Source organism: Epinephelus fuscoguttatus, linkage group LG3, assembly GCF_011397635.1.
Source record: "Epinephelus fuscoguttatus linkage group LG3, E.fuscoguttatus.final_Chr_v1".
In the NCBI taxonomy this organism is placed as follows: Eukaryota; Metazoa; Chordata; class Actinopteri; order Perciformes; family Serranidae; genus Epinephelus; species Epinephelus fuscoguttatus.
The window spans coordinates 21,372,249-21,384,367 of NC_064754.1; the positions used below are offsets into that span (position 1 = coordinate 21,372,249).

General features: G+C 40.4%; 1 protein-coding gene across 2 annotated transcripts in view; it reads left to right on the forward strand.

The window, feature by feature from the left end:
• The window catches only part of cntln (centlein, centrosomal protein), a 112,132-nt gene that overhangs the window by 14,983 nt on the left and 85,030 nt on the right, over positions 1–12,119 (forward strand). For both annotated transcript variants that reach the window (XR_007448922.1, XM_049571394.1), the window contains exons 7-9: positions 1,331–1,464; positions 2,357–2,519; positions 3,355–3,579. Coding sequence is in view for 1 of the 2 variants with exons in the window: in XM_049571394.1 (XP_049427351.1) it covers positions 1,331–1,464; positions 2,357–2,519; positions 3,355–3,579 (522 nt within the window). In the remaining variant the exon portion in view is untranslated. The remainder of the gene's footprint in view (positions 1–1,330; positions 1,465–2,356; positions 2,520–3,354; positions 3,580–12,119) is intronic.

A 12,119-nucleotide genomic window follows, 5' to 3' on the forward strand; every position in this document is an offset into this window, starting at 1 on the left:
CCGGGGAAAGTAAAATTCCACATCGGGCATGTGGTAAGAAAGAGTTGAACACATGTTTTTTTTCCAGAGCTGATGATGGAAGTAGCAAGGGAGTGAGCCATATTGCTTCCTTCTCATCTCTGTTGAGAGATGCACATGTGCATAACTGAGCGGGCACTTGCGAGAAAATGGTGGAGGGCGGAGACAAAGTCTATGAGCTGAAGTGCAAGTAGGCATTTCAATTACCTTGCAAACAGGAGTTTATTTGGGTGTTGTTAGAGGGCGTGGGCAAAACGCCATCTGTGTATTGCACAGTTTGCCACAAGTTTGAAAGCAAGGTGTGCTAAACAGGATTGTTTTTCAAAGTTTCTGAAAATGTCACAACATGACCATAAACTTAAGTATCTTTATTTGATAACTGCTACTAACTATTTGCATAGAGGCAAGTAAAAATTGACTTTGGGCAAGCAGATTTCTGACCCACTTGCCTGAAAACCCCAAAACCTTCATCTTAAACCCTGAAACGTGAGTTTTCCTGCAGGGTAACCTTAGTCCACTGTACTGTCCGCTATGTTTCTTATCCTCCCCATGTAAAGACACAAAACAAACGCGATTGCCGTTTTATGTGCTCTACGTGTCGTGGCATCTTTTCATGTCCTTTCTTGTGATTTCCGAAGACTAATTACTTTTGCATATGGTTATTTCCCGCCCCATGAAAGGCTATTTAATTATATTTAATTCATCTAGGTTTGGGGACCTTTGTGTGTTTGATGCCGTGCAACCTGCCCAGCTCAAATGGTTTATTCTTATTAAGAAAAACCTGTCACTAACACCTTGTCAAGACCTGCTGCACAGTGAAAGCAGCGCAGTAGCAGCAGCTGCAGTGCTACGTTGGTGTCTCTCCACTGGATCTGTGTTGCCACAGTGCTGCTGTGCACTCAGATGTGTTTTGACAGTGGTTACAGTCCAATGCACCAGTGAAGTTACATTTATAAGGTGGAAGTAAATAGATTTAGAGCTTGAAAATGCTTAGAATGCTGATACCAACTTAAAGTGTCACAGAAATGTGAGCTGTAATGTAGAGCCAGTGCAGACAGCTGCATGGAGAGTTTCCGTTTCATCAGATGGATCTGAGATGGACAACAGACATGGCTGAAATGTGTGCTGTGTAGACAGCAGGTATCAAATGGGGGTTGTTTGGATTTGATCACATTGTGAAGTTAAACATTTCTGATTCTAGTGCAGAGTAAGCAACCTCACTAGTTTGCAGTGGACTGAAGACTAAGCCATGTAAATACAGCACAAACATATAGCACTCTATTTTCAAACTACTGTTACTCTTCTTCACCAGGAGTTGGAGGAAGAGCTACACAGCACTCGGCAGGAGTTGTCCAGCTTGCAGAGCTACAGTCGCAGTCTACCAGCTCAGCTTTCCTCCAAAGAGAACGAGGTGGCAGCAAAAGAGGGGCAGCTCAATCAACTTCGGTGAGCCTGGCCTTAACTTAAGTATCACCCAATACACCTCAGTGTCTGTTTTCTTGTAACTTGGTTATATTTTTGGGTTATGTCATTATTGAAAGAAAGTACGCACCTGTCCAGTGTAGACAAACATGTAAACATTGCTTCACATGGTTTACTGTGTGGAGCAGTTAGTATAGTGCTCTCTATGCTGTGAGGCTTGGGGGTGACACAGATTTCTTTCGCTCAGGCTCACCTAAAGCCACTTGATAAGCCCTGCATAGTGGATGCGATTTAAAAGAAGGAGAAAAGGGAAACAGGGCAGGCTTTGGCTAAGCTTTAGTCGATATGATAAAAACTGTGAGAACCGTAGGAGCCTTAGTGGTAATCTCAACCTTTTTTAACTACTTTTCTGTTTTAATGCCAGAGGCACTCTGACATGTCAGTCACATCAGGACTAGAGACCGTTCTTTGGGTTTTAGCTAGGTGAGTCAAGATTTCCTCACAAGTTAGTGGGGCACTTTCTGGTACTTCCATGGGACAAGACAGAAATTTTAGAAGTAAACTTTAATGCTGCTATTGCTATGTTGACGGAAATTCAGGTAATTATTAAATCTCTATAACACATTTTATACATTTCATTTAATCATAAAAACTGAGAAAAGCAATTGTAAAGTTTAAGTAATTCAAGTTCTCTGACCTCTTCACACATTTTTAAATATATTTTTTTCTATATTTATAGGCTTGAATTAAATCCAAAAACCTGGACGTTTAATTCTAGTAAATTAACGAGGAAAAGAATGGCATTACTGCTCCGTTGTGTGTATTGATAAACAATATTTTTATTTAACAGTCACAGTGCATGTACAGTATGGATTTGTGTAACATGTTGCATGTGTTTGCTTGCATGTGTATAAAGCTGTGAGCTGGCAGAGGTGCAGATGCTGTACAGACAGAGCACAGAGCATGCAGCAGAGCAGAGCCATCTGATCAAGCAACTGGAAGGACTGAACCTTGACACTCAGAGAGTCCTGAGGAACCAAGAAGAGGCACATACTGCTGACACCACCTCCTATCAGAGGGTACACACACACACACACACACACACACACACACACACACAAACATATGCCAAACCTCAGACTCGTCATTATTATAACCACTTTATTGCTCTCCACTCAGGCCTCACCCGCTGTGGTGATTTATTTCCAAGCTAGCTGTAACCTACAATTATTTGACTTGTGCCAGAAAAGAGGACTTTTCTCACTGTATCCTGTTACTGTGAATGGGCTCTCAACCTACCACCTCTCTGTCTAATGACTCTACCACTGTGCGGTACACAGCATTTCACACAGAGGGGGATAGGGAGACATTTGAGGCAATTATGAGTCATAAAATATGAACTTGGTCATATTTCATATCATCATCTTCTTTTTGTTGTGTTATAATCCCATTTTTTTCTTTTCATCCTTACTTAGATTATTTTAGATGTGTTTCCTACTACTATGGAATTAAGAAATCATCCCCTTATGAAATAATTTGTCAGTCTTCATGCAGTTAGGCATTGGGAGGATATGAAAATTTCATGTCATGTTTATTCTGGCCAAAATCACGATTCAAGATGTTAACATGATAATCACCAAAATATGCTTAAAATGGCACCATTGTTTGATTAAGATCTTTTGTGTTGTTCGAGGTTGGTGCGTATGCTGAGTCTCGTTCATTGTTAGTTGCCTAGAAGTCTCTGTGACTGCTGCTGGACATAAGTGTTTAAAATTATATATTGTCCCACACCCAATCTCATGAGTGATTTTGTCTCATCTTCCTCCTATCTCTGGCTGACATGATCCACCCCATTGCCTCTTCACCCCCCACCTGCTTTTCAAACCCTGTTTTCTTATTTGTGTTTGTTGACAGCTGTACAAGGAGTTGAGTCAGTGCTACCAGGCCCTTGTGTCGAGTGAGGCCAACCTCCGTCAGAGTCACCAGAACCTCAGCAGCCTGCTGGCTCAAAAAGACCAACACATCCTGCAGCTACAGGCACAGCTGCAACAGCAGCAGCAGGAACAGATACAACAGCAGCAACAGCAGGCTCAGTACACGCCCCTTAAACCCTCAATAAACAGACAAACCAACTTTAAGGTAAGCGACCCTCTTATTTTCCACCATCTCCCCCACAGAGGCCATCTCCTTTTAGAGTTCATCAAGTGTATGTATGTTTATGAGTCCTCTACATAATGTCCTTACATAACAAACATATTACATTATGATGCTTCTCTCAATCACCTGTCTGGAACTACTGTCTAATTGTCCTAAGGTACAGAGACAGCAATGCGTAGGTGGATTAGTAGGCACAGCAATGACTGACAAGCCCCAGCATAGCCTGTGGTGGTGGTCTTTAACTGAGAATCACTCTCTTAATATCGCTCTAGTTCACCCTTGATCCATCCATCGCTGTAAGCACAGTGTCTTTCATGTCAGCTATCTGATCTTCTCCAGCTCTCTGTCCTGGGTACACATGCACTCCCTGACTTTCCTACGTTATCTATCTTCTTTCTATCCTCCCACCCAAGTACCTGGAAGTCCTTTTAACACACTCCCGTCAGATAGCAAAGATAGATAAGAGGTGGAGAGAGGTGATTTAATTGGAGCCCAGTAATCTTCTTGAAGATGATGTTGGAGTTACAGTTCTAACATCTGTCAGTCAGCAGGGGTTTGTCTTTAGCTCCCTACCTTTTGAACTATTGCTCCAAGGCAATGGAGGCTCTGGTATAAAGTTAATGCTGCAGCCATGTTTTAAGTGGGCTTAAACAACTCCTAATGATATGGTGATAGGTGTTACTTGGACCACACAGTGTCAAAGACGTGAGTAGTAACAGGTATCTCTACTTTACACTCTGCAGTCACACAGTCTCATTCCATAAACATTACAGGGCACTGCATTTGTTGTTATAATGAGTTTCTCAATCTGTTCCGTGGTATGACTTTCACTTCAGTTGAAACTACATCCTATTGCAAATAAAGCAACTCTGCAGCTGATGCTGCAGAAGATAATATTTTTACAGCAGTTGAGTAATTTCTGTGCCTCCACAGACTGTAATTGTTTAATTTGATTGGTTGATGTTTTCTGACAGTGCTGCCCCCAGACTGGAAGTTAAAAGATATCAGCTCAAATGTTAAGTGAGTTACAATCGCCCTGTCTCACTTAACCCTGTTAATTTAACCAGCGGTGAAATATAAATGGATCATTTAGTCAGTAATTAAATACAGTACTGCAGTGTTCCCCCAGTAATTAATACTGCATTTAGAGAAGATGCAGTTAGTGCTGTGTGTGTGTGTGTGTGTGTGTGTGTGTGTGTGTGTGTGTGTGTAGTGTAGGCATGCATGTGTGTGTACATGCATGCTTGTATAAGCAGTATGTATGTGAATGCACGTATGTGTTTATTTTATCACACAGAACATGCACTCCACCCTGTGTCTCCTCTCCATGCGGGTCAGAATGAAAAAACTCATCAGACATATCCAGGGTTGAGATGTAATTACAAAAATACCATGTATATAACCTTCGTTAAGAATTAATATGAACTTTTGTTTACTGAACACATGTAGCTGCTGTCTGGCTGATTTGTTTCTTTAACTTTCTTACCTACTGACATCAAAGTGAACAGATCAGGTATCCCAAGGTATAGCACTCAGTCAGGAGGGCTTTCTGTTTCCCACTCTGTAATTTCACTGACAGGTTGTGTGTATGTGTGTCTGCGTAGGTGCGTGTTTGACTAAAGGTGTGTGTATCCAAGCACATAATCGCAAATTCTGTAACAACTTCCTCCCGAACACCTGTTAAATTCTAATGCTCAGGTTGTTAAGGCAGATTTGATTTTAATTTTAAATGTTTTGGTGGAAGTTACCATTGGAGGTGATCAAAGTGCTGATCGCAACGGGAGCACAGGGGGGAGATGCAGCGCTCATTTGAATATGGACCAGAGCGACGGCTTTGAACACCCCTCCCGCAGTGGTTTGGGGGGGGGGGCAGGGATAAAGGAGGCGGGTGGGTGAGAGGAATAACACCCATTGTGTGTTATACTTCCATGCTGTGTACCAAGATTGACTGTCTGTTCTCTTCTGTCTTGTGTCAAGTTAACTCTTTGTAGGAAGACTTCAACAATGTCTAGAATAATCAAACTATTCTGTTAGCTCTCAGTTAAAAAAAATTGTTATCTCCTATATGAATTAACCCGTAGGACTAGTACTAGGTTAAAAAAATAAACTTGCTTTTCTTTTTTTTTAAACGGTAATGTTTCCACTGCATATAGAAAAAATATGATTCTTGTACCTAATTCTTATCTAACAATACTTTTTATTGTCAATTAATCTGTTGTAGTCTTTACGTTTTATCATTTAGGGAAAAATGCCAGAAGAATATGCCCATCACAGTTTGCCAGAGCAAACTTTGAATAATATTCAGTTTTAAGTAATTTAAAACAGAAACTAAGATTACCACCCTGTGTTCATATGTGTCCAGTCAAGTTCTCTCACAGTTTACATCCATGTCTGTGAAAACATGGAAGCTTCACACCCATTGTCCCCCAACACAGCACCCAAGATTAGTGTCACCAATTATGTATCTGACCAAATCTCTCCTCTTCTGTTCCTGAGATGGTTAGAAGAGTGTATTATGCAGAATATTATGATGTCACAGTGAAGCTGACCGTCGACCTTTTGGATAACACTTCATCATTATATTCTGTTAAATATTTTGTGTGAAGTTTTGTCATAATTAGCGTAAGAATTCTTGAGTTATGGCCGAAAACTTGTTTTGTAAGGTCACAATGACCTTGACCTTTGACCACCCCATTCTAATCAGTGTATTCTTTAGTCCAAGTGAACATTTGTGCCAAATTTGAAGAAATTCCCTAAAAACATTCTGGAGACATTGCATTCACAAGAATGAGATGGATGCAAGGTCACAGTGACCCTGACTTTTGACCACTGAAACCTTATCAGTTCATCTTAAGGGGACGTTTTTGCCAAATTTGAAGTTTTGTCAAGCATTCTTGAGATATCATGTTCACAAGTATGAGATAGATGCAAGGTCACCTTGAACTTTGACCTATGACCACCAAAATCTTAGTTCATCGTTGAGCCTGAGGGGACGCTCGCTTTGACGAGAACGGGTATGCCAAATTTGAAGCATTTCCTTCAAGGTGTTCTTGAGATATCAAATTCACGAGAATTAGCCGCTTAGGGCAACGGCCAGTATTGCAGGGGTGTTATTGTACCCAGAGGATATCCATTATACACCCAAGACTTCCTCTTCCATGCACTGGTCATGGTTTACAGTCCAGTTACCAATGTGGACACAAGAATGAGGTTGGATGGCTATTTTGTCTAATCTCTCAATGGACAGATAAACAGATTTCTGCATATGAATGCAGATAAATATTTTAAAAAGCCAATAAAAAGCAAATTTTCATCAGATGATAGCCGATTGGTGTCAAGATTGCATGTTGACCAATGCAATCCGCTTCTTTTGCTGTCCACATGGACTGTTTACCTGTATGCAACCAGAGCCCGCTCAAAAATGATTGGTTAATATTGCTTAGAATGCCATCGGACCACAAACAGAAACCAGAACGCTTGTGATACCAAAATTTGTCCTGTTGCCCGAAGATTCTGCATTCATATTAGGGGTGGACGGTATGACCTATATCTTTGATCACTGTTTATGTAATTTTCTATCACAGTGGCGTCATTTGTTATGATACAGTAGTTGATCATTTTCTTCTTTTATTTGGAACTTCCTTACAAACAAAAAAAAAGTTGCCCCACAAAACAACAATTGGGTTAAAAAAAAACAACTAAAAAATGGAAGCTTTAATGTTCTTTAGAAAAATACTAAGTGTTACAGGTTTCGGTATTTACAACTTAACCCTCCTCCTCCATGTCTTCCAAAATCACGTTACCTTGTGAGGCAGCTGTATTTGTGAGATTACACAAGAATTCAGCCCTGATTTGCTACATATCCTGCCCGGAGTAGCTCCCAGAGTAAAAATCGATATTGCCAAATCTCTACTGGTGGACATATTTTTACTGTTGCACGGTATATACCATCATATCACCCAGCCCTAATTCCTATGCAGATATCTGTTTACAGAGAGTGGTTCATCAACAAATTGACTTATTGTTGTAGCACCACTGCCACTTTTCAGAAGTGTTCTGTATTGTGTATGTGTCTCAGTGTGTGTACTGAAAACAGTGCGATATCTCCATAATGTCAGACAGAAAATGGCCTCATGCCCTGATCTTCTTGCTCTAGGGCCTGGCCGATCGTCAGGCACCTGGGTGACCCCCACGCACAATGAGTTGCAGTCTGAACAAACTGCCAGGTTGTGGAGGTTTGGGTTGCCAGGTTGGGTGGTCACCATCACATTTCTAGAGAGGCAGGGAAGAGAGTCCTCATTAGTGGAAAAAAAACTAGCTAGAGTGAACATTTAATCATCTACAACAATCTCCCTCACTGCATCATTGTATTTATAGTAGTCCAGTGTTTGGCTATTGTCAGAGTTGCGTGGTGATTAAAGACCAACATTAGAATCCATAGCAGACCTCAGGCTTTCTGGAACCTTCAGCACAGTAAATGAGTGGTAAGTTGTTAATTGTGTGGGCAGTCATTCAAAGCCCTGGTTATTCTCTCATCAGCATTGGAAAGGGAAAATTAGGCATGTTCATTCACTCCAGAAAAGTTTCATATGAATGTAAGAGAAAGAAGCCTTGTGTCTTTTCAATGTTACTGAAACTTTTTTAATGTAAAACAGGCATTTTTGTATAAAGAACAGTTTGGCATGTTACAGTCAGAAAAGCACAGGTATAAATAAAGAAAATAATGATGGCTGGTTTCCATTTAGCTGCTGCAGTGTCAGAGTCCTGTTATTGTGAATACTGGCTCACTGTCACACTAGGACCCTTGAATAGAAAGAGGCATCATTAATGTTATGAATAACAGCTGTTCTTTTCCTGCTGTGACAAGTAAAGGTCTCTATGACAAAAGCCTATTTTCACACTGTGAAATACAGGAATTCTCGTAGATATGAGACCTCATCAAGGCCAAGCCACCTCACTTAATACAGCTAGTTTTAGCTTCTGATTTGAAAAATATCATTAACACCAGGGTTCCCGTGGTTATGAAATTTGTGGAAAAGTTATGAAACTAGAAAAGCTGTTTTCCAGGCCTGGAAATGGTTTTACACAGTGGTTCCAAACTGGTCCAGCCACGGGGTCCGGATTTTTTCTTTAGTCATTTTTATATTCACTTTATTTAAAGATAAAGCATGTTTTTTTTTTTTACAAAGTTGACATGTTCGCGTGTCACTTGAGGTCCTTTCAGAATGGACCCATGACCCACTTGTGAACCGCAATCCACCAGTTGGGAACCACTGGTTTAGAATTAACAGAATGATTTGGAAAAGTCTTGAAAATACATTGTTTTGGCTATTGTTTAAAATACGTTAATAAAAATCCCAAAACATGGGTAACGTTACGCAAAATGCCTTTCTACCATTACTAATTTAAAATATTGTGCTACATTCTGTGACTGTTGAAATGTCACTGGTATTACATGATACACATTAGCACATGCAGCTAGTTGGCAGTGGGAATGTCTAACAGTTAGCAAGTGCTGGCAGTTTGCATATCCTCATGTGCCTGGGAAGTGTGTGTGTGTGTGTGTGTGTGTGTGTGTGTGTGTGTGTATGTGTGTGTAATGTATGGCTTTGTTGCTATATAGGATTACTCATTTTAAACTACTAAAATCAAGTCATGGAAATGGGTTAAAATATTGTGGCAACATAGCGAATTAGGGAATCCTAGGATGAGAAGGAATGATCCCCCCTGCTCTCCCCCTGATTGGCTAGTGGTTGTTGCCTTGTTGGTTGGATTAGTTGTGTTTAGGCAACAAGAGTGGTATTGGTTAGGTTAACGGTGGCCATGCCTTTGCTATCCTAAGATCTGCAAACTTCCAAATAGTTACGGAAAAGATTAAAAATTTCTCAGCGTCTTTGAACAGAAAATTCGGCACACTGCTCTTGCTTACCATCACAATTTATAAGTAACACTAACGTTTCGGTCCGTCTGGACCTTTATCAACACTGTTTAACACTCTCGTGAGAGCAGTGTGCAGGATTTCCTGTTCAAAAACTCAAGTGATATTTTCCAGCGCACCTCCATCCAGTGTTGGGGAAGTTACTTTTAAAAAGTAGTGTTTGCTCGTTACTCGTTACTTCTTAAAAAAAGTAATCCCTTACTTTACTTAGTTACCCTCTGTGAAAAGTAACTTTTTACGTTACTCGTTACTTTTACGTTACTTTTATGGTGCTTGACTTTGGGTAGAACCCCATCTCATTTCCTAAATGTGTACCACATTTAGTTTAGTTAGTCCAGTTTCCCACTGGTATTTACCACTTTGGTGATAAATAAAGATTAAAGAGTGAGTTAATTTGTGTTAACTAGGCTACATGAATTTGTTACATGACAGATTACTACTACTAATAGCCTATTTGCCAGACCTGCTGCATCACTGAATGAGGAAAATATTAATATTCACAGACACTATCTTTGAACAAATAGTGTCATATTCATGAATAAATCATTTTCTGTTCTGTTATTACGTGTGTAACTGTGAGACTGTGTCTGTGTAACAGACAGTAAGCTACAGACCTGCACGAATAAATTAATTCATTTTCTCCTCTGGTATGGTATGGTAGGTACTTTATTAACCACTCGGGGGGAAATTTCAACGTCACAGCAGCAATTTAAAATACACAAAATAGGAGCTGCTGCAACAGGCTGCCGTTCACACAGCGCCAGGAAGGTAGGCAGGTTATGATTGTTCTGTTTTCTGTTAACACAATGCTGCATTTTATTGATGTTTTGGGGGTCGTTTTGATTTCCTTTGAGGTTCCGGGGTCGTATGTTGCCCATGTCTGAGGTCTAGCGAGGTTAACGTTACATTAAACAACACTTACCCAGCCATACAAGTGCAGTTCACTGTCAGTATATGGTTGGTCGTCTTGTTCAGAATCGCCCAGGTCTTGTACATTAGTTAACGTTACTGTTATGTGTCCTTGTCTCTGGCTCGGCAGTACTTCGGTCCGTAGAGCACAAAAACCATCAGATAAATCCCGGTATTCAATATCTTGGACATGACCGCAAAGTACAAAATTATACACATCAAGGGATTTATGCCTTGAGTTTTTCCATGCGTATAAACACTGGGTTTCTCCACAAGATATAAAAAAAAATGTCCAGTCACTATAGCTTAGGCCATTTCGTTGGGTCGGTGACCCACTGACCCGACATTAAGTACGGATCAGGAAACCTCAATCCGCTGCTAATTGTTAGCTTATTACAATAAGCTAACCTGTCTTCGGCGGACAAACCGTTAAAATAATCCGAGGAGGCGTGTGTATCTTCCATATTCCTCATACGATTCTTGATTTTGGCGCTCCTGTCTGTACTGTTGACATGGCAACTGTCACAGTTCCTGCCTAGTGCGCAGCTGAGGCAGACAGGCAGTGTCACCGTCAAATCTGTCCCCGGGAAAAGTAACGTTGTGCCCAACTGACAAAGTAACTACGTTCCGTTACCATATTTTCAGTAGTAACGCGTTACACTACTTTTTACCCAATAAAAGTAGTTGCGTTACACACAACACTGCCTGCATCTGAGACAGTTGGATGTGCGAATATTTCTCTTCAAAAATATTCATTAGTAAAAATGTGTTGAAACCCTGTAACACTCAAGTCCCTCATATGGGTTTTTTAGACTGAAACTTGAGCATGGAAACAACATCTCCCAAGGTGACCGGGCTTTTTTTGGCCATTTTTTATAGATTGAAAAAAGTCCACCTGGTTCATCTCTAGCTTTTTGAGATTGTTTTTACCGTCTGCTTCTGCCTTGTTATTTATGTTAGCCAATCTAAACGCTTTCAGATGTATAATTAAAGTGCTGGTTACACACATGTGCGTGTTAATACACCCACCATTTTGGCGGGTCACGTTCACCTTAGGTGAGGTGTTTCTTTTGATCATCATCATCATTAATGGCAACCATCAAGTGAAAACGATGAAACCGTAATGCTACAAGGAAACATGGATATTAATTTTTCAGCCAGGAGCTCAACAAACAAAATGCAGTCAGCCAGAGGATTCCTTTGTGTATGTTTATATACTCAGTGCAGTAAGGTACAGAGGAGTATAAGGATAAAGGGTACTTTTAGTTTTTCTGCTAATGGTCAGTAAAATGTGATGGAAAGCTTGTATATGTCAGATACTTTTGAATTGTCTTTCACATGGGTCTCATTTTGACTCTGGCTGCTCTCAGTTTTTCCCATCTGGAACGGCACTCCTTTAACTTAACTGTTAGGACCTCCCTAGGAGTATTTTAAAAATTTAGTGCAACCTGCTGCTTGTATTTACATATGCCTTTCCTCCTCAGACACATCAGTCATCCTTTCCATACGAACACACAGTGTAAAGGTTAGAAATTCAAATAATTCTCAAGAAGTATAGTCTGATAAATGTTTCACGGCTTATAATGCTATTTCTGTCAACCACTTATCTTGTGTATGCCGAGTGTGTTATCAGTATTATCACTGTTGTCAACATGAGATTGTATATGAGTGTGTG